Source organism: Borostomias antarcticus, assembly GCF_949987555.1.
Source record: "Borostomias antarcticus genome assembly, chromosome: 22".
Taxonomy (NCBI): Eukaryota; Metazoa; Chordata; class Actinopteri; order Stomiiformes; family Stomiidae; genus Borostomias; species Borostomias antarcticus.
Window position 1 is genome coordinate 1,778,984 of NC_140255.1, and position 23,577 is coordinate 1,802,560.

General features: G+C 46.2%; 1 protein-coding gene across 1 annotated transcript in view; it reads left to right on the forward strand.

The window, feature by feature from the left end:
• Positions 1-1,908: 1,908 nt before the first annotated feature.
• LOC311323662 (transcription factor COE3) overlaps positions 1,909-23,577 on the forward strand; it is a gene marked incomplete at both ends in the record, with an annotated part of 106,883 nt that continues 85,214 nt past the window's right edge. The window contains 5 exons of the mRNA XM_084455950.1: positions 1,909-2,042; positions 13,144-13,300; positions 16,041-16,104; positions 17,186-17,241; positions 20,180-20,253. Coding sequence (XP_084312076.1) covers positions 1,909-2,042; positions 13,144-13,300; positions 16,041-16,104; positions 17,186-17,241; positions 20,180-20,253 — 485 coding nt within the window. The remainder of the gene's footprint in view (positions 2,043-13,143; positions 13,301-16,040; positions 16,105-17,185; positions 17,242-20,179; positions 20,254-23,577) is intronic.

The following is a 23,577-nucleotide window of genomic DNA, read 5'->3' on the forward strand; positions in this document are numbered from 1 at the left end:
TATCATGAAATTATTATTCGTATTATTAATAGTAGCCTATTATTAAGCAATTTGAAAAGATCCAAAAGTTTACTTTAACTACTATTTAACGACAGTTTTCGAATGTGTTAATCACCGTCATCATCCAGCTTCCAGGCTACAATCAACATCGGGAACAACAAAGATGTGTTTGATAATGTCATTGCACTAATGTATATTTTGAGAAATATTTCAATCCATACACTTTCGTTTTCCTTTGAGAATATTTTGGTCTCCGAAGTTGAAGGGTCTAAAGTTTGATAAATATTTAATGAGGATTGCTTAAGAAGACTGCTAATTAACGAAAGTCTATTAATCCTGTTATGGAATTGACTGCTGCCCCAAATGTAGGCCTATAGCCAATGCATTATTAGACCCCCAAGACTAATTGAAAGCAAATAACAATGTCAGAATTATTATTATTTTCCTCATTCTTCTTCTTATTTTCCTCATTCTTCTTCTTCTTCTTCTTCTTCTTATTATTATTATTACTACTACTACCACCACCACCACTATTACTACTACTACTACTATTACTACTACTACTTTGAAACCCACTAAGGAGCTCGTGAGCGTGTAGGCTAAGATGTCATAACTATCTGAGCAGCGCGTGCCATGACCAGGTGGTTCTGTGATCAGAACACAGGTCATATGAGCACGTGATCTTTGATTCTTCAACCCAGGTTAACCTATTGTTAAGATTGTTGAGATTGTCCTAACTCTGTGTGTGTGTGTGTGTGTGTGTGTGTGTGTGTGTGTGTGTGCGTGTGTGTGTGCGTGTGCGTGCGTTATACGCTTCAAAGTGTGGTCCTCTGTGCTAATGATGAAGTTGTCTAAATTGTTCGTTGGTCGACTCTTTGAGATGTTCTGTTAAGAGGCAAAGCTTCAGAGCATGATAGGTGTGCGAAGCATAGACCATTGAATGGTGACTAGCCTACTTGTGCTATGCACTCAAAGGTACCCAGATCAATGCTTTATAATGAGAGGTTACATTACATGAATTTATCTCTGAACAATTGTAAAGTGGGGAAACATGCAAATAGGGAATGACTCTGGAAAGGCAATAGCCTTTACACATAGCCTGTGTGTCCATGCGCATGCTGTGTAGCCTACACATATGGGTAAACACGCGGAATCTTTTGCGGCGAATTCAAAAAATGACGCAATGGGTGACTTTGACCAATGAGAGGCCAGAAATGGTTCTTATATTTAAAGTAGTATTTCCTTTTAAGGACTAGTCTCCGCCCTTGTCAAGTCCACGTTCGCCCCCCCCGAGAGCACTAGAGCCTTCGAACCCGAGAGAAGGTGCGCTCCGGTGGGACAGAGGAAGCATTAAGAGACGGGGAGGGAGGGAATGAGATTTCTTGCTACCCAATCCCCCTTTTCCCCAGGGAGAGCAAGCCTTCCATGGTCCGTCCCTCCCTCTTGCTTGGTAATCATTTCATTTTACTCCTTTTTGAAGCAGTCGCTTGTTTTATCCCACTTTTCATTTCACAATCCCGTGCGCGTATGTTCGCCTTCTGATCAAGCTCGCTATCTCCCCTCTCTTTCCTCCCGACAAAAAGGTCTCCTAGATCCCGGTTGATTCTTCTCCTTTGAGATGCTTAACTGTTACACTCGCCCTATCTCCACCCTCTTTTAACTTGAGAGACCGGCTAAGCCCGAGCAAACTGAACTGGGGCTGGAATTTAAAATAAAGCGGAAAACCCAGAGGGATACGGCGCTCGTCTTTGGATAAGGACCGCTATTGCGTTTCCCCCTTGTTGCACTTTGGGGAAGATTCTCCCCTTTTCAGTTGCTCGTCGTTAATCCAGGTGGCCTTGCTTTGAGTGTTCGGGAGGATTATTTCGCGCGGTTTGCTGAAGAGAGAGATCCCAGAAGATTACTTTCATGTTCTCCATCCAGGACAGCCTCCCACGGGGAGCCTTGACCATGAAAGAGGAACCGCTCACGAGTGGCATGACACCGGTCCGCTCCTGGATGCAGAGCGCGGGGATATTGGACGCGAATACAGCAGCACAAAGGTAAACACCAACTCAATAATACACACGCGATAGTCGTTGGATAGGACAGTGGCAGGATCTATAGTGCAGTCTGCCCAACTAAATCCACTCGTTCGGTCAACACAGTATCGGGACGCCAATTGCCTAATTGCAGGAATTATGAGCTGGGTGTCAACCATGCAACCACGTGCGGGAGATGCAACCATTGCACATCCTGTGCAGTAGGTTATTACATTTGTTTTAGAAAAGTATAGGTTTAGGACCCTAATACTTGGTAAATATTTGACATGCACAAATGATTTGCATGGCCACACAAATGCATTGGGTAGCCTACATATCATGTTTTGCATAGGAAGCTAGCCTATTGCGTGCATCAATTTGGTATACGACCCATCTCAATTCAGAAAGGACAACATTTTCTCACGGTAGGCTGTTAAATGCATGTCCGTGTGCAGCAAATAATCGCTTGACCATTCCACTTTGGGCACTTTCAAAACTTAGATGGCGCATGGGGTAGTGTGAATGCGCCGATGCAGCTCGCGTGTGTTGGATGCTGCTCTTTTAACGCTGGTAAACTTTGCCATGTGGACGCGCCAGTTAATGACGACCCCCCCCCTCCAAATAAACACAAGAAAACCCCTAGATTTGTCCTTTATATTGCAAACATGCCCCAGCAATGCAAAAGTTTAGCTCACAGAAGCTGCAGCATCTGCTCCACTCAAAATCTCTAAAACCTTCAAAATAGGCTTATTGATAAAAGTTTATTGATAAAATATTGTTTGTCATTCATTGACAATAGACTCTCGATAGGTGTACGGCAGCATTTTGATTAGTTTGTAGAAAATAAATTAGGCCTCCAAGCGAAGTGTCTTAAGTATATGCAGTAGGATAACAAGGTAGCCTAGTTCTCTTCTTGGATTTAGGGTCCCCGTTCCCATCATCGTATCCAGATGTGGGTGTGTAACCTATAGTTTGTCATGTATATTGACAGGGGCTTAACATCCACCGACTATGGGCAACAATGAGAAATATATCTTATCATGTTATAGACAGAGCATAAAGGCCTGATATTTTTATATTTTATATTATGAATTTAAATGATGATAAGAAATTGAACACATGTCATTAGTTTAGCCTAGTGGGCATTTTTGTTGCTTAAGTCCCATCTCTTAAATCAAGTGTGGTTAAACTGCTTAATCATGATCACAAAATGATATAGCCTATGCTTTAGATACCTGTAGGAACAGAGCATAGGCTATTGATAGCTTAACGGACGGAAAAAGTAATAGAGCCTATTTAAAAAATAAAATAATTTTATTTAAATTAAAATCTGGTTTGTTTTATTAACCAACTCAAATAATCAAGAACTCAAACGATCTGGAATATAATTTAGTATCAAAATAGGCCCTAATTTGGAAAATGTGCAAAACCACAGGAAATGTGTGTTTGGCCTACATAGTCTCTCCATCACAGGGCCCATAGCATCAATTAGCTCAAATTATGATTCGCGTCCCGTAACTAGTCACAGTGAAAAATGCAACCTAACTGGGGATGCAAGAAAAAAAAAGCCCTTTTACGCATGAGTCAAGTCAACCGGGTCTATGGTCTTTACGACAAGGATTTGGTGTTATCTTAGACAACGTTAAAAAAAAAAGGTCAAAAGATTAAGCCTTTAATGAACCACGCAGACGTTTTTCTTGTGTGGGTCGTCAGTCCGTCGCACATAAAGACAGACAGGCTCTCTACCGGGAGCAGGGCCGATAAGCGGGTCCATTGACACATCCCGCTCACGGGTGAGCGCGGGAGACATCAGTCGGAAAAGCTGATGGCTGTAGGTTTATAAGAGCAATGTAACTTCATTAACTTGAACACATAATGCCGTCTTTTATGCCAATGCGAACTCGTGAGGAAAAAGCAATACAAATTCAGATTTGATTAGCCTAAACTTCGTTTTTATTAGGCTATCTGGAATACCTAACATGGCTTGTCAAATACTGGAATGCATCAAGAAACATTATCGTAACCTATTATCTGGCAAATGTAGGCTGCTTATTTACATTTTTATTAGCCTACTTGAGTTATGACATGCTCAACACAAGAAATGAACATACGAATCTTAGGCCGAGCGGGCATCTAGTTATAGATCGAACTCGTCAGATTATGTTACCGTAATCTAGAGTTCCGTCCAATAACATGACTTCACAGGTACACATTTAGATTATCTGATACAGTCTTATAGCGAAAAGATTTTGTGTTCATAAAAATGTCACAGGTCTATTTGTAGGCTATATTGGTTAGAGGTCAGTGGCATAACGTTTAATCGGTTATTTAGTTGAACGACTTTGTGACGAAAATATATTGATACATTGATAATTGATGATGAAGCATAACTAGCCTACATTCTAGTCAATATCAAACCATTTATTCAATATATATTCTATATATATATTGTACCAATACAAATGTTATCTAAGTCCAAGACTTGGTTCAGGAGAAGACTAAAACTGAATTTATGTGTGGATCATGGCTGTGCTTTGGAGGCTTTTAGAGTGCATGAAGTAGATGTTTTACTCGCTGGGTTAAAGTATTGTGTGGTCTTAAACCTCAAAGACGGCTCCTGTTGAGAATATTCACTTGGTCTCTGATGGGTTGAAAGATTACTTCCCTGACTGAATGGCAAGGGAGTTACCCCACACACAGTTTATACCACACATTCACTGATGTGGTTTGAGGGGCAGAGTCATCAGTCAAGTCACAAAGCAGGTAGGGGAAGATAGTGTTGAATTGGGGAGATAGACCCGCACACATCATACAGTGAAAGCCAAAGGTTTTGTGACACTTCACATTGAAAACAGATTTTGTAACACTTATTAAACAAAGTTTGTGCTTCTGGTGCTCTTTTTTTTCTTTCTTTGGCAACCATTGTGAACAGATCTGTTTGTACATAGCACATTAGATAGCATTTAACTGATTTGAAGGATTTATCTGAGTCACTTTAAAAGATGCACCTGTACAGTAGGTATGCCCATCCACCCCCCCCCCCCCCAACCCCCCCCAAATTCCTATCCCCAAACAGCTTCAACCTATTGGGGCATGTGTTTGTGTATATGTATGTCCGTGCATGTGTGAGTGTGGTGTTTGTGTGTGTTTGTGTGCGTATGTGTGTGCGGGCCTACCCGTGTGTGTCTCTCTGCGTGTGTCCCGTGTGTGTCTCTCTGCAAGCCCACATGTTTGTGCGTGTGTGTGTGTGTGTGTGAGTGTCCGTGAGTGAGTGGGCCGCACAACTGGGGAGCACAGCTAAGTTGACCCTCCCGGTTGCCCACCCTGACACTGTAAAATTCACTGCAAAGTGAATTATGTGGCCCCCTATCTTTGTCTGCCAGTGGGGGTGGGGGGTCAAGGGGGGGTAGCGAGGGGGTGACGTGGGGGGCGGGGGGCAGTACAGCTTAATAAAGTGCAGGTTCCCAAGCTTAGCGGAGGAGCCAGAGAGTGTCCGGGAGGGAGCCGAGGTGAGTGATGGCTAACCAGGGAGACCATGTCCGGAGCATCATCCCTCATTGCCTCAATCATCACCCGTCACCCAGTCCCAAAGTGAGGAGACAATGCTCCCTGGTGGCCCCTTGCCCATCTGGGAAGAAAAAAAACACATTTGTACGCACAGACATATTTGGACTGGGTGGCATTTATATACTTCACTTGTCATCTGTAGACAGATTTTCGTTTAGGGTTTCTGTACTGTAATCTATCATGATGGCCGATCCCTCTGAGTTCATTGGGAACATTTTGATCTCAGGTTTTCTTTCTATTTCCTTTTCGTTTGGTGAGAAAGTACTGTTGAAGTGGAATTTGCATTTGTCAACACCACGCACAAGCACGCGCAAAACACACACTCGCACACAACGAAACTGGCGAACCAACGTTACCCAGGTTTGTTAAAAATATCAGATAATTAAAAGTACACACACTTCCACTGCACAGATCCTGTTTCAGCCTTGTTACTGTAAATTCTCCCTAACACATTGTAACAGGGTGATAATATGAGCGACTCGAAAAATATATTTAGACACCTGACTTAACTCTTTGTCTCACCCTGTTAAATTCCAGCCATCAGCGGAATCCTGAACAGAAACAAGTGTGTGTTCTTTTCTTCTCCAGGTGCCCCCCTTAACGTGCAAACAATTAGTTGGCTTGTGCGAGGGCCACCTTATTTATGACCCCATTAGGAGTGTGCAGGTGACCAGCTAATGGTTTCAGCTGTGGCCGCACTCAGTTGGGTTGCTGAGCTATGTGTGTGTGTGTGTGTGTGTGTGTGTGTGTGTGTGTGTGTGTGTGTGTGTGTGTGTGAAGGGTACTTTGATTTGCAGTCTAAAGGCAGGTGCATCTTTCCTAAACCTTCAACACACATTGGAAAACAGCAAGTTCTGTTAATAATATCTACTATTAAATGAATTGGGCACAATTCTAACAGGTTTCTGTTTGAGTATGGCTGCATCATGTTATGCCATGCATTTAACAGGCATGAACATTGCTTGAATTCATAGTCACTACTCAATACATCAAATGTGTGTGTACACATACTGTACCATTGTTAGCGAGGCAGCATGTTTCGCTGTGAGAATACAATAATGGCTGGTGACTTATTTTCATTTGTGCACCTTAATAGTGTGTGTCATTTGTAATTACCCCAGACAGCCTTGGGAGGCATCGGCTGAGAGGTAGAATGGCTGGACTTGTCATGCCGTAATTACTGACAAATTAGTCCTCTGATTAGGGGGTTACGTTGTAATGATGCACCTCTTATGGGTAAGAAAAAAGTAACTGTTTTTCGAAAGGTCTTCAAAACCTCATAGCGAGGGAGTGTGTGTGCACAATATACTGTGTTTGAAAATTAATACATGTTGAGCGATGCTCCATGTTTGAATATGCATCTGTAAGTGTTAAGGGTTTATATAGTACACAGTATACTCATTTGTATCAGTGCGCTGTAAGGTTCTGCAGGTCAATTACTAACTCAAAACCATATTAAAAGATAATGAAGTGGATACATGGATACGTGGATAAATGGATACATGTTTCATTTTCTTTGGAGATACACCTCGTAATGTCTACTTTTTAGATATCGGCCTCTGGTGATTTGAAATGTTTGTTGTGAAGTGAGGTGATTCACTTGAGAGCAGTGAGGTGATTCACTTGAGAGCAGTGAGGTGATTCACTTGAGAGCAGGCTGCTTTTGTGCAAATCTCTAAATCAAACCAAAGACAACTTGAGTCTTTTGTGATTCTTGTTTTGTAACAAATTGATTTCCTGGTCCTCAGTTGTAATCACACCTTTGTAAGGGTTCTTGACACCATTGCAGCTGATTGGAGACGATTGTTAATGCGGTGTGTGTGCGTGCGTGTGTGTGTGTGTGTGTGTGTGTGATTAAGCTGCTAACATGTTGATACTGTCAGTGAGTGAGGGCTCTATGTTTGAGACAAAACTGGAAAATGGACTCTAAATGTGTTCAGTGTTTGTCTTTGCTCTGTGCAATATTTACAATATTTGTTTCTCTTTGTATATATAAAAGAAACATATTAGTTGGTCCTGTAATAATCATCATAAGCCTCTATAGATGAAGAAAGATGGAAAAGAGAAGAGGGAGAAGGAGAGAGGTGGGGAGGGAGCAGGAGAGAGAGAGAGGGTGAAAAGGCAAGTGAAAAAGACGGATAGAGAGAGGGAGATGGAGAAAGAAGGAGAAGAAGAGGCAGAGGGAGGTAGAAGGAGAAGAAGAGGGAGAGAGTCAGAGAGTGGGAGAGGGAGAGAGTGGGAGAGGGAGAGAGGGAGACAGGGAGAGAGTGGGAGAGGGAGAGAGAGGGAGAGAGTGGGAGAGGGAGACAGGGAGAGAGTCAGAGAGTGGGAGAGGGAGACAGGGAGAGAGTGGGAGAGGGAGAGAGTGGGAGTGGGAGAGAGTCAGAGAGTGGGAGAGGGAGAGAGTGGGAGAGGGAGAGAGTCAGAGAGTGGGACAGGGAGAGAGTCAGAGAGTGGGAGAGGGAGACAGGGAGAAAGTGGGAGAGGGAGAGAGTGGGAGTGGGAGAGAGTCAGAGAGTGGGAGAGGGAGAGTGTGGGAGAGGGAGAGAGTGGGAGAGGGAGAGAGTGGGAGAGAGTCAGAGAGTGGGAGGGGGAGAGAGTGGGAGAGGGACAGAGTGGGAGAGAGTCAGAGAGTGGGAGAGGGAGAGAGTGGGAGAGGGAGAGAGTGGGAGAGGGAGAGAGTGGGAGAGGGACAGAGTGGGAGAGAGTCAGAGAGTGGGAGAGGGAGAGAGTGGGAGAGGGAGAGAGTGGGAGAGGGACAGAGTGGGAGAGAGTCAGAGAGTGGGAGAGGGAGAGAGTGGGAGAGGGAGAGAGTCAGAGAGTGGGAGAGGGAGAGAGTCAGAGAGTGGGAGAGGGAGAGAGTGGGAGAGGGAGAGAGTCAGAGAGTGGGAGAGGGAGAGAGTGGGAGAGGGAGAGAGTGGGAGAGGGAGAGAGTCAGAGAGTGGGAGAGGGAGAGAGTCAGAGAGTGGGAGAGGGAGAGTGTGGGAGAGGGAGAAAGTCAGAGAGTGGGAGAGGGAGAGAGTGGGAGAGGGAGAGAGTGGGAGAGGGAGAGAGTGGGAGAGGAGGCGTCTGAGAGGTTGGTGATGGGTTTCATCTGATGACATAACCCCAGACTGAAAGCATCCGAGACTACCCATCCTGCCTACCCTGGATCTCAGATTTCAAAACACACACAGACAGATGCACACACACGCGCACACGCACACACACACACACACACACACACACACACACACACACACACACACACACACACACACACACACACACACACACAATCACACACACACACAGATGAGGGCTGTCCTCTCGGCGTGTAGCAGGCTTCCACTCATTAGCTCGTATTACATGCCTAATAGAAGCTAACCAAACAAGCGCAGGGGAGGGAGTGAGATGCTGCTTCCCAGACTGGAGAATGTATGCCAGAGTAATCGTGAATCCATGCATAAATTACACTCTCTGTTACATGCACTCATACTGTACATGCACAATATGTGCATATTTTACACACTCCCACCAACATACCCGCTGGCTGTGGTAATTAGTGTGCAGGGAAGTGTTCACAACTGAGTTACTGGAGGACAATGTTTGGGTTTGACGTTTTTTCCACGACCCTTCCTGCTGCTCTGTTCTGTGGTCTTACCCCAAATGTTTCTATTTTTCTTGTGTTTAACAGTCATCATCCCCAAAACCTCAGTCCCTTTGTATCTTTAGTCACAGCAACTAAAATGTACTCGTCTAGCAAGACTGCTTTCCGCATCAGGGGCATGCTAAGTCACCATTACTAAAGGCGTGTTTCCCCTCATAATTTTCTTAGTTCTTGTATTTATTAGATTAACACACTGGCAGTAAGCCAGAAATAATGGTGTGCGTGTGTTGTGTTATGTGTGTGTGTGTGTCTATCTATGAAGGTTTGTGTGTGTGTATAAATGTTTATGTGTGTGTGTGTGTGTGTGTCCGTGTGTATGTAAACAAGGCGGTGCTCTATGGCTCATTAGCTGGTTGTGTAGCACGCAGTCGGCCATGGTGGTTAAAGACTCCGCCGATGGTCACGCCCCATCACTCAGCTGATTAATACCAGGGGGTCCGGGGGCTGTGTCCACAGTGCCCACCCCAGGGGCATAGGGGGCCGCTCTCACCCAGGGGAGGATGGGCAGGGCTAGGGGGGCAGACTCTGATCGCCCCGGCCCTCTAAACCAGGAGAAACTGTGGGTTGGCACTGAGTAGCTCAGAATGGTCCGGTGGTTGTTGTTGTTGTGTTGGAACATTCCTGGTTGTTGTTGTTGTGTTGGAACATTCCTGGTTGTTGTTGTTGTGTTGGAACATTCCTGGTTGTACTCGTTCAGTCGCTGCCTTGTACGGAGATGATGCTGTTTTCGTTGCGACAGCAACACATGCTGCCATAGATGCAAGTAAACACATGGTTAGAGGAATGAAGGCACGATGCGAGGGCATGCATATATGTACGCATTTACACACACACAATTAGCATACAGCACATGTGCGCACACAGAATACACACACACACGCGCACACACACACACACACACACACACACGCTCTTCTTCTGCATGTATGTTCATTAGGGGATGATTTCCTAGCAGTGCTTCATATCTGTTTCCCTGAAGTGGTCAGGCCCTGAAGCAGTGAGGGCGTTAGCCTCAGGTTACCTTTTTCATTTATCATAATTAGAATTTGCTGCATTGCATTAAGCCAATACTGCAGAAGAGAGAAGACTTTGACGACCGTACTAATGCTAACTCACAAATGAGCCCGACGCTCTCTTGAAAACAATGTTCCCATTTAACCAATATACCTGTATTTGATGGGATTATTTACTGTGTTTATTCACTGTAGTTCTGAATTCATAATGAGAGGCTCTGTTTAATCCTTCAGCCTACAACATCTTCAGGGTCTGAGCCCAAAAAAATCCTTGTCTTGTACAGTCAGTGTGTTCTGTGGAACCGACATGGCAAAATCGTCCTCCGGAGTGACCTTCTTTCCCCCCTCTGCTTATGGTGAGCAGGTGTCAGAGCCCTGTGTAGAACCAGGCTCTCTCACCCAGGCGTGTGCGTTGTATTCGTAGTACGCCTGTCTGTTTGCCTCTGATTGACACGGTGCTTGTGTATGAGAGACCTGTGTGCCATCTAGCCTATATTGTTTTTATTACACCCAGTGCCAAGTGGTAACAGGCGTATGTGCGCTGAGCCGTAAGTGGATGCGGCTTCAATTAGCATAATTGAAATAATAACGCTAATGAGCTTTCTGAGTCTATGGAGTGTGGGGCCTGATCTGAACGTGCTTAGATGGGTTCTGTCACCATTGTGGTTTCCAGTCTCTCCCGATCACAAATGTTAGAGCAGACTCGGTAATTGGGATAAGGGTGTGGAAACAGGGTTTTTAGTTATTGAGTTGGGAAATGATATGGATATGACTGTGAACTAACAAGAAAGAGGTGGGTAGGGCCACTGTGAATGGATAAATAGCGATTAGGTATTATCTATACACCCGTCTTACATAGGGCGGGAGGTAAAGGTGCTAGGTACAGTAGCCCAGTGGTGAGAGCCTCAGACCAGTGGCTGAGAGGTTGCTGGTTCGAAACTGGGCCAGGCCACTTGAGAAGTGATTCCCCATCAGTCATTGCCTACAGCTGTGCAAGGCACTTAACCCCAACTCTAGTTCGTAACTCACTCTGGATGCAAGTGTCTGCTAAATGACTTAAAATATAAAATCCATGTCCTGTTTATACCAGTGTAAATACAGGACCTAAATAGAACAATATCAAGTCGCTAATACACAGCCTTTGGCAGTGCTAGAGATTCCCTCAATGCATATTCTACCTTTCCTCGAGTGCAACCTTTTGTCTTCAGAACTCGAAATCGAGGAATTAGTTTTCAACAAACTGGGCTACAAATGAGGCATTAAGCATTGGTAATAGGGGCGCAGAAAGGTCAGGACTGTATTAATCTACAGTCTGGGGAATAAACCAGGAGCACAGAGAGGAGAGCAGGCAGCCTTCCAAAAACAACGCCTCCTCCCTCCAAGATAAATGGAGCACAGGAATAAATATTTGTGCATTTAAACGAACGCTTAGAATCTCATATTGATCATGAATATATATATATATATATATAGTGAATTAGTGCAAATAAATGAGATATCCCAAGATAAAATAAGACAAATTGGAAAAACATTATGATGTTTATGCTTTCATTGATTAGGCACAAGTGCTCTAATGGCAGCCTAAAAGCCATTGTGTAGATATTTACTGTAGGTCTGTCTGTATTTTAAGCCAATTATGTGCATATCCAGTGTACATCCCCAAACATTTATTTGGACAAGGAATCGATTCCTGAAAAGTTTATTCAGAAAAGGTCAGATTCATGATGTGTCTTACTCAAAGAGCAACCATTTTCCTCATGTAGTCTATGGCCAGGAGAAGGAAAGTAAAACAATTTCACAATGGTGACCATAAGAGCGCTGAAGACACCTACTGATAAACTAAAATATTTTCACTGGTTTGTACTGTATATTCGATCCGTCTAATAGATTTGACTTCTCTTTGTGAGGATTCTGAGTGGTTATCAATGTTTGTGTGTGATATCCGTTGAGTGTGCATCTCAGGGGTTTTCTCCTGTCACTACAATATCCCCATATTGATGAAAAGGTCAGGAGTTTGTTTGTGGGTCAATGTTTTCTATTCTGCTGCTTTTATGTATGACTTTCTTGCTTCTCACAAAATCAATTTGATGAAATTCAGATTTGATACATGATATTTTGTCTTGGGAATTATCATGTAAAAATATTTGCACTTTTACATAATACTTCATTATTAGTATACTACTTTATAAATTTCATTTAAAAAACAATAGATAATATCACTGATATTCTCTCGTTGATTTCCGGATATTAAAAATCAAATTAGTGTGTGTGTGTGTGTGTGTGTGCATGCAGGATGTGTATGTATTTATGTGTGTAGTGGTCCGTGTGTGTGTTCGCGTGTGTATATCATGAATTCCCCAGACCGAGGCGAGGTGGGAGGCAGAGCAGGGTGAATTTGAGTGACAGGTCAGGGGAGCCTGGCGTGGTGGCGTTGCCAGGCCGGGCGCTACCCCGCTGTGTCTGGCGGGCTCCCAGGCAGACTGGGCCGTCTGGGGCTCCTTCTTCTCAGCCAAATTCCAATTGTGGAGGTGGTAGAGTAGACACACAACCCAGACGTGGCGCGTGGCATTCACACTGTAGAGAATGAGGAGGAGGCCCAAATGTCACTCGTTTCTCACTCTCCTTCACTACTTGCTACCTCTCTTTGGTAGCCTACAGTATGCATATTAGTTTGTATTTGTTTTAGTGCAAATAGTTTAAAATAAACCACAACATGTTTTTGATAGTGGTCATTGTCGTTTGAATTTCACCTGATACTATAATTTAAGTACTGCGTTGTATGGAAAATGGGGGTCTTTTTTATCACTGTGGTCCTAACAAATGCCATGAATCTCTTTGTTTTCTCTCTCCTCCTCTTCCCAAATCTCTCTCCCGTCTTTGGTGCGTGTTGCAGTGGAGTGGGCCTCGCCAGGGCTCACTATGAGAAGCAGCCGCCCTCAAACCTCCGCAAATCCAACTTCTTCCACTTTGTCCTGGCGCTGTACGACCGACAGGGCCAGCCGGTGGAGATCGAGAGGACATCCTATGTGGACTTCGTGGAGAAAGACAAAGTAAGACACACACGCACGCACACACCACACACACACACACACACACACACACACACACACACACACACACACACACACACACACACACACACACACACACACACACACACACACACACACCGCATTAACAATCATTTTCAATCAGCTGCAATGGTGTCAATAACCCTTACAAAGGTGTGATTACAACTGAGGACCTTTAATCTTAAAAGGAAAAAATAAATCAATCCTGAGATCCCTTAGTTTGTAAGAGCTCAGGTGTGGGTGTGGACCAGCCTCCAGACATGCCTACTGTTCCCTAGGTAACTCAGGTGTGGGTGTGACCCAGCCTCCAGACATGCCTACTGTTCCCTAGGTAACTCAGGTGTGGGTGTGGACCAGCCTCCAGACATGCCTACTGTTCCCTAGGTAACTCAGGTGTGGGTGTGGCCCAGCCTCCAGACATGCCTACTGTTCCCTAGGGAGCTCAGGTGTGGGTGTGGCCCAGCCTCCAGACATGCCTACTGTTCCCTAGGTAACTCAGGTGTGGGTGTGGCCCAGCCTCCAGACATGCCTACTGTTCCCTAGGTAACTCAGGTGTGGGTGTGGCCCAGCCTCCAGACATGCCTACTGTTCCCTAGGGAGCTCAGGTGTGGGTGTGGCCCAGCCTCCAGACATGCCTACTGTTCCCTAGGGAGCTCAGGTGTGGGTGTGACCCAGCCTCCAGACATGCCTACTGTTCCCTAGGGAGCTCAGGTGTGGGTGTGGCCCAGCCTCCAGACATGCCTACTGTTCCCTAGTAGCTCAGGTGTGGGTGTGGCCCAGCCTCCAGACATGCCTACTGTTCCCTAGGTAGCTTTTAGGGGGCAGTAAAGAGCACTCATCGGAGAAGTATAAATTAACCGCATAGACATTATTATTTATACTACTACAGCTAATTATTATTATTATTGTTGTTGTTGTTGTTGTTGTTATAATTTAATTTCTGACAATACGTCATACATATTAAATATTGATGATTTGTGATAACCTTTCATTGAAAAAAAAGAGAAAAAAAAATCAATATTAGATGTTTTAAATATTAGACATTTAGTGCAGACCTTTATGGTGTTAACAAAGAACCTTCAACTTACAGTATATAGGTACACTTTCCTAATTGTTGGATATCCATTTTACCCTACATCAGTGTGCAGATATCCTAAGGTTCTGTACAGTGTTGCTATATGATTTCACAGTACCTGTGATCTGAGTCCTTCTAACCCCCATCTCAACCGTCCAGCGTACTACCAGGTCTACCCTATACAGCGTACTACCAGGTCTACCCTATACAGCGTACTACCAGGTCTACCCTATACAGCGTACTACCAGGTCTACCCTATACAGCGTACTACCAGGTCTACCCTATACAGCGTACTACCAGGTCTACCCTATACAGCGTACTACCAGGTCTACCCTATACAGCGTACTACCAGATCTACCCTATACAGCGTACTACCAGGTCTACCCTATACAGCGTACTACCAGATCTACCCTATACAGCGTACTACCAGATCTACCAGCGTACTTCCTGCGTGCCAGGGCGGCCCACTGTCCCACTGTCAGGGGGCCGTGTTGAGTAAAAGGTTACAGAGCCCAGTCCGGCGCAGCGTGGTCAGCGGGGACGGAGGCCAGCTGGCACGGAGGGCGATCCGCCCCGTCCTCCCGGCCCGCTCACCTCTGCCTCGACCTCCAGCACGCCCCTGGGCACATGCCAGGCCTCCACGGCACACTTGGCACCGACTGGTGGCGGGAGGGACAGAGAGAAAGACAGGGAGAGGGAGAGAGAAACAGAGGGAGAAGAAGGGAGAGAGAGAGAGAGAGAGAGAAAGACACGGAGAGAAAGATAGAGAGAGAGAAAGAGAGAGAGAGAGAGGTAGAAAGACACAGAGAGAGAAAGACAGAGCGAGAGAGGAGGTAAACAGTGAGAGAAAAAGAAAGACGAGAGAGAGGAAGAGAGACAGAGAGAAAGAGAGAGCGGCAGAGAGAGTGCCAGCCCAGTGCCAGTTGAAGGGGGGACACAGTGCCGTGGTCACGAGGCACCTGAGGGCATTGGTTACCGTGGTAGCAGGACTCACCAGGTACCAGGAGCCCAGGGGGACACGCTCAAGTCTTAAACAAACACATGCTTCTAAAAGGCTTATTAAAGAGGAATACCACAGCATTTACTAACCACTCCGAGTTAGAGTTCCTGTGTGAAAGAAAAGAAAGATATGAATATGAAAGATACTGTATACACTGCATCCACTCTAGACCTCACAGTGACCCCAGCTCCTCAGACTGATCACTAGGGTTCTGTCTGCAGGCACGCTGAGCATCAGTTCAACCATGTGTGAACCCCTGTTGAGGTGAGGACATGGTTTAAACATAATGAACAGTATCCCCAACGGCACTCCAGTTCCGATCAAGATTACGGCCAGTGTTCTCCAACATCTGCTTGGATTAAGACTGTGAAGGCCAGTCTATCCTCGGCGTGTCAGTGATAGGGTGAATGGAGACAGATGATTTGAGATTAGACAAAGCTTGCTTGTGTATTTTCTCAGCTTGGGGTGTGTTTCATTATGTGACCTCATCGGAATCTTGGCAGCAATTTAAAACAAATGTTTTATTTAACCTTTATTTATGCAGGGGGTCCCATTGAGAAAACGATCAAATGGGGGTCAGTTTAAAATCACATAGTTTTAATTACAATTTTAACCAACTTTTTATTCACATTTCTCTTGTTCAGGAGTACAATGGAGAGAAGACCAACAATGGGATCCACTACAGGCTACAGCTTCTCTACAGCAATGGTAAGACGATCTCGAGCGTTACATGGTTCAGAAGTGTATTCTAAGCATGTTGTTATAATAAAGTGCATTCTTCTAACCATGAAACAGTTTGTAAATAGAAATGATATTTTACAAGCTATCTCCCAAACCATTTGTTGACCTACTCCACAGTCTCTGTGGACAGGATAGTTTTATAGGGATTGAGGGGAAAACAACATTAAATCAGAAGGAAAAACATGATAATCCTCATGACGTCTGGAATGATATTTTAGGAACAACAAATTCGAAACTCTGTTTTGACCATCAGGGAATAGACAAACATTTAAACACAGATGTGGGCATTAAAGCAACTTCAAAAACAGAACTTCAATTGCTATTGGCAAGAGTTTGACTAGACATCATCCACACCAGATGCTTAGTGTGCAGTGGTCATGCACAAACAATGAAGAGCTGTCCTGGCTGAGAGCACCCAGCAACCATTTGTATCACAAAAATCAACACATGTCATTGCAAGGTGGAAGAGAAATCCAACCAGTTACAATTTGTGAGAAACAATATGAGGTTGGAACCCCCCCCCCCCCACACACACACACACACACACACACACACACACACACACACACACACACACACACACACACACACACCACCACCACCGCCACCACCAAGAAAGTTTGTTTCACATTCACGCTCCACTGCACTGCACAGCTAATAAAAGACAAGCGATCATGAATGATATTTCATTTGTTGGTGAGTGTGAATTCCCTGTTATCCTAGAGGTAGGAGTTGGTGGGTATTGCTCGGCAGTTTAAATAATTAAAAAAACAAACTCTAGAGCATGTTTGTTTGTTTTTGCTGAGGAGGGGGTAGAATAGGCCTACATGACGAGCACTACCCAAAACACAAATATACTAGATTCATGTTTCTACTGTCAAAATAAATATTTAATTAGGGCAACTTTTACAACAAATTTTTTACAGAGACATATGGTCGTAAAATAATTTTAATAATGGACTTGCTAAATATTTCTTCCACTACAGTGTCGTATCAGCCAAAGTTATGTCAGGATAAGTAAATGTGTTGTTTTTCTGCTGTGTTGTAGGCATCAGGACAGAACAGGATCTGTACGTACGCTTGATAGACTCCATGACTAAACAGGTAACTATACCCCCCCAGTCCTTCACAGCTGAACACCAGCATCTCACACCCTCAAGCTGTTTATATCGCTGGGCTGAAGCCCTGACCCAGACAAACAGCTCTTCCCAAGTGAAGCTGGATGAAATCTCAGCTACTTAGCAGTTGCCCTGACCACGCTGTACACTAGGGTAGTGCCTCCGGCCTCCCTGTCCCACCCACGAGCCCAGTAGGCCCGCCTCCTCCTCGGCTCGCCATGTCAGGCTGTCACAGATCGATGCGGCAACCAGGTCCTCGACAGGGCGTCAGCCACGGAAACCAATCAATAGCCCTTAATGTGCTTCAACGCCGCCGCGCTGGAGACAATAATCCTTCTGACAACAACACGAAGGAGCAGGCTCTCTGCGCGCCACTCAAATGCCCCCCCCCCCCTCTTTCTATCTGCGCGCCACTCAAATGCCCCCCCCCCCTCCTCTCTCTCTCTGTGCGCCACTCAAATGCCCCCCCCTCTCTCTCTCTGTGCGCCACTCAAATGCCCCCCCCCCTCTCTCTTTGTGCGCCACTCAAATGCCCCCCCCCCCTCTCTCTTTGTGCGCCACTCAAATGCCCCCCCCCCTCTCTCTCTCTGTGCGCCACTCAAATGCCCCCTCCCCCCTCTCTGCGCGCCACTCAAATGCCCCCCCCCACCCCTCTCTCTCTCTGTGTGCCACTCAAATGCCCCCCACCCCCCCGTCTCTCTCTGCGAGCCACTCAAATGCCCCCCCCCCCATACAGACACGCAGCGGTGGCAGACAGACGTGTCCCCCTGCAGACAGAGAGCCGTGGAGTCAGGAGGGCCTGGTCTATCCATCCGCTTCGCTGCGTGTTCAAATCACTTATGCTGGGAAACCACCCGTAGAAGCAGTATAAGCAAAATCAAAGTATGTGTTGCCATGTGGTCCGCGTGGATTAGAGGATGTTATAAGAAAAATAAGTATTTGCTTTTTGCTGTCTTAAGTCCTAGATTTTGTTACCTTTTAAATTCTACCTTTTTAAATTCCTAATGGCCAGAATATGTTCCCGTCTTTTGTGGTGTAGCTCTTACTCACTCACCCCAAGACACCGCTCATGGAGACTCCTAGACTGGCCTCTAGACTGGCCTCTAGACTGGCCTCTAGACTGGCCTCTAGGTGTGTGTGTGGGGGGGTTGGTGGGCCACTTGAATCAGAAATGATGATGTATAAATATCGATCCGATTCTGGGCCCCCCACACCCCCATACCTACCGTCCTTCCTCCACCAGGCCCCCCACACCCCCATACCTACCGTCCTTCCTCCACCAGGCCTCGCCCCCCACACCCCCATACCTACCGTCCTTCCTCCACCAGGCCTCGCCCCCCACACCCCCATACCTACCGTCCTTCCTCCACCAGGCCTCGCCCCCCACACCCCCATACCTACCGTCCTTCCTCCACCAGGCCTCGCCCCCCACACCCCCATACCTACCGTCCTTCCTCCACCAGGCCTCGCCCCCCATACCCCCATACCTACCGTCCTTCCTCCACCAGGCCTCGCCCCCCACACCCCCATACCTACCGTCCTTCCTCCACCAGGCCTCGCCTCAATCCCAACGCCTTCTGGCCTAACTGGAGGATTTTAATATAGAGGAAGGGAGGCAGGCCGGAATCAATAATGCAGAAGTGGTCGTTATCCTAAAAGTATTGTCCCCTTGGGGTGTGTGTGTGTGTGTGTGTGTGTGTGTGTGTGTGTGTGTGCAGGGCGGGGGTCTCTGCTCTACTCTGTCCAACTGACCATAAAGGTTGATGAGGTACTGTAGGTCAGTGGGAAAAGAAGGGTGGGTGCACACGTGTATATTGAAGTGTGTGTGTGTGTGTATGTGTGTGTGTGTGTGTGTGTTTGTGTGTGTTTGTGTGTATGTGTGTGTGTGTGAGAGAGAGAGGTAAAGAAAGAGAAAGCGAGAGAGAAAGATAGAGCATGTGTCTTTCTTTTGAGCATTTACTGTACGTGTGTATGTGCGTGCGTGTGCGTGCGTGTGTGTGTGCGTGTGTGTGTGTGTGTGTGCGGAGGAGGAGGAGGTGTGCAGAGAGTGAAGACGGGAGGCCTCACCTCTCTGTGGTCATCCGTCATCCGGCGGCTGACATGACAGCTCAGTGTGAGGAAGCCCGGGGGGGCGGGCCTCGCTCTCTTCCAGGGGCGCGGCTGGCCATCTGGCTGGGAACGCTGGGAAGCGTGGAGGGGCCGAGCGGGGCCTTCCACACCGTACGCCTCCCCACAACAGGAGGGCCGCTCCCTCCACCCTCCTCCTCCATCTTACCAGTCTCATTTCATCATCTTTATGAGTTTAATGGTGTTGGTCGAGCGTTGACAATAAAGTTTTTACCCATAGGAGCTGTGTTTTTTCTTTTGAGGAGTGGGGTGGGGGACTAAGTGTTAATTATTATTATTTTTGTTTATGGGCATGGTTGGTAGCACGTAGAGTAATATTTCCAGTGCATTAGCTTTTCAAAATCCTTGTAGCCACCTGCATAAGAAGTCCTCAGTATTCACTGTGAATGGGGTCACCTTAACTCTGAACAGACAGGCACTACTGAGATCCAATAGCGTTTCTGTTAGCTCACATAAGACATGTTTCCATCCACTTGTCAATCGAATTGTGTGAGGATCGCTAAAAATATGAATGAGAATAAAGCAGGTGAACGTGCGTTTCCATCTAGAGCTTTAAATCGGATAAAGCATTTATCACAAAATACTTTTATCGAACAAGACAAAATCCGATGAGATCGACAGTACAAACTTGTTGTCGATTTTCATGACTTTTTATCGATTTTTACTGTTTCCATAAGGCATTTTTAATTCGATATAACTTAATTCGCATAAAACGTGTGGATGGAAACATGGCTATAGAAAGACGATAGTGTTTTTTCAGGGCGTTGATCTGAGCTTGCCTGTGGTCTGATTCCCAGGCCATCCTGTACGAGGGCCAGGACAAGAACCCCGAGATGTGCCGCGTCCTGCTCACCCACGAGATCATGTGCAGGTGAGTCCCGCGCAGCCCTGAGAGGCCACGCCTCCCCTCTCTCATTAAGGAGATTGTATTTGCTTGCAGTGTCCTGCGGTGTCATTATCTGCCTGCTGTGGGTCTGCCGAACGGGGGTCCGGGGCGGCAGTGGACGTGCCCGCCCATTGGAGAAGGGAGGGGGAGGAGGGGGGGTAGCTTCCTGGGCACGGGTCTGTGGGGGGTTGCTTAGTTTTGTTTGGGCCTGGTAGGGGTGTGCGTGTGTGTGTGGAGGGCATGTGTTAATTATGCAGTAGAGGAAGTGTTTGTGTGTGTGTGTGTGTGTGTGTGTACACTGCCATGAGCCCTAGAGCGGCGGGGAGGGGGGTGGTTGTGGAGGGGCTCCAGCTGGGTTGAGGGGAGACTGAAGGCGTGAGACGAGGAGGGGGATAACGCTGGATCGTGAGACGAGGAGGGGGATAACGCTGGATCGTGAGACGAGGAGGGGGATAACGCTGGATTCTCTGCTCCAATGCTGCTCTTTTACCTCACATACACATTACATTACAATCATTTAGCAGATGCTTTTATCCAAAGCGACTTACAATAATTGCATTTAATGTAGGGGAAGTCAGTGTACCACTACTTGCCAGAACTCACAAGTGCATCTCTTTTCTAAAACAAGCGACTAAGAGCATAGTGCTGAAGGCACTTCTTACCTCCTTCCTCCATACTTCCTCAATACTCCTGGTTATGAATTACCTGCAATTGTAATTCTGTACAAGTAAAACAGGAATCTTGATAGTGCGTTAATATGTGTTCCTTCAGGGTCAAATGTAAAGTGGCGCACTTACTCCCCATTCTGCCCACTAGGTGTTATAGTAGGGCTCAACAAAGGGCTCTGCTCCAGATGTAGTACCCTACACTGGGAATAGGGCGCCATTTAAGATTAAGATACGGCCTAGGGGTTATCTCACTGTCATCTCAAGCATGCCTTGAAGCAATCTCAAATGCTGCATCGAGGGACCCATTCATGGTAACATCTCATGGAAGCGGGTCGATAGCGGAGGTTCGTGGACACTATTGTACGTCGGTACTCATTGTCTCCTTTGAGATCCCTCAGATATGGGCTTCATTTTCATAACGACACTTCAGTGAGAGTCGGTCATTACGTGATTGAGTGTGATTATTAACCACCTTTCCCCTGATGAATGGTGTGTTTCCATTCGCTAATGAGTAAGGGATGAGATATGCTCACTCTTTCCATCTCTCTCTCTCTCTCTCTCTCTCTCTCTCTCTCTCTCTCTCCCACCCTCCCTCTTTCACTTGGCATCCCAGGTGATGTTGATGTGATGGCTGAGGTGTCTTTATCAAGTCCCTCTTGGCGTCTCTACCTGGTGGCTCAGAGCTTTGCGAAAGTACCCGACTTGAGATGGCAGCTGTTAGCTTCCACTGAGACGTGCTCCTCCTCTCTCTTGTGTTAGCTGCACACAAGTCTATCTGGAGTGCTGCTCAGTCTTCACAACTCTACGGGGATTACCGTAGAATACCGGGAATACACTTATTTTACCGAATGATGAATTGCAGTGGCGCCGTAGTTTGCACTGTAAAGTTCAGGAGTTGTCAACAAAGGTAAATGCAAAGAGATGATTAAAACAAATTGTATGAATCGGTCAGCAGATCATCCTTTTCCTTTATCTGTGACTTGTATCTGCCTGCATTTCTGCCGTCCTTAAATTGTGGACCGGCACTTCCAAAACCCACCGAACGTGGCATCGCTGCAGTCGGGCTGGCACAGGCCAGTCACGAGAGGACTGCACAGCCAGGGGCTAGCCAGGACTGGGCTTGGCGTGCCAGCCTGGGTGCCAGGCCCTGGACGAGAGGGGCATGCTGGGAAAGGAAGAGGCCTGCCACGCTTGCCACAGGCATCTGCTCCCAGCCAAACAGACTGGCACATAATAGGGCCTGGCCCCAGCCCTCTGGTTTAGTCCCGGGTAATTACAACACTTGCTCTTTGAAAACAGACCCTCCATTGACCACCAATCACATTCACTCCTAGTCTTATCACAGCGCCTGTGATTCCACAGCCTCGCTCTGTTCCCCTGCGCTCTGATGCTGGTCTTCAGGTTCCTTGGGGAGCCTTTGAAGACCCATTCTTTTTTTCTTTTTGAGGCAAAGCTCTGATAGTTGAGCTTTGACACGCTGAGGCAACCTTGTTTGCTGCTTAAATAGATTCCACTTGTGGGGGACATTTGAAGTGTGTTTCTCTGGCGAGCTGAGCCCCGGTAGTAGTGATGCTTGTGTAGCCACCTGAGGCTGTGTGTTCTCCATCGGCAAAACTGGCATTCCAGACAGATCAGCCTGGTTATTTATTAATTTTTATTAACTGTATTGACACGTTTTACAGGAGGCTGTCTGTGTGTCCGCCTCAACTATTTCTCAGTTTCACCATAGAGCTTTTTGGACTTTCCCGACACATCCTTAGTAGCTGGTAGAGAAGCGCTGCCTCTTGGTCTGGACATGGACGGCCATAGAGGTACTGGCTGGCCAGTTTGTTTGTGGGGCTGGAGTCAGGGACACTCACAGGTCTGTGTTCTCAGTCATTAGCTAGCCTGGTGTTAGCCTGCTCGTGGCCCGCGGGGAAACGTCATTAAGGCGATATTGTGGACGCTCAGCCAAGGTTTGTTTTCGTCTTTGGAAAGGGTCCCCCGGTCCCTGGAGGGGCCCCGGCAGTGCTCCTGGGGTCCAGTTTGTTTATAACACTTCTTTCGCAGTTTGAGGAGGTTGTCACCACAGCAGCACCATTGGGTTTCCAATGCTAATTGGTCTCCTGGAACTTTCGCTAATGGTTCCAAGTAGCTGGGGGAATAAATTATTGTGGAGCTTTCTATGGCAACAGTCACACACAGGCACATACAGACACAAAGACCATGCAAAAACAGTCCTTAGTTTATGTTTTTCTCTACTTAGAGATCAAACGGTGTGATAAATGATTCATAAACTAGATTAATTTTGCATTCTGTGGCTCAATTTGACGCTTGTTTGTCAAATGGCAATTTGATTCAGGACAGCATGGGGCGAATGTAAGAATGTAATTGGTCTTCACGGGTCATGCAATATGATTAATTTTTTTGAATTACTGGAAGAGATGTAAATTACCGTTCTAAAGCCAATTAAAACGTGAAAAGTGACAGCTTCTTCCAAAACCAACAATTGTTTTTTAGGTCTGAAAATGTATCTGATGTCAAAAAGATGTCATTCTACGTAGTGTTCATACATAGTGTACATACGTAATATGACAAAACATGATGTTTGATTTAAACTGAGTCAGCATTGAGTCAGATGAATCCACATTCTTTTTCTGAA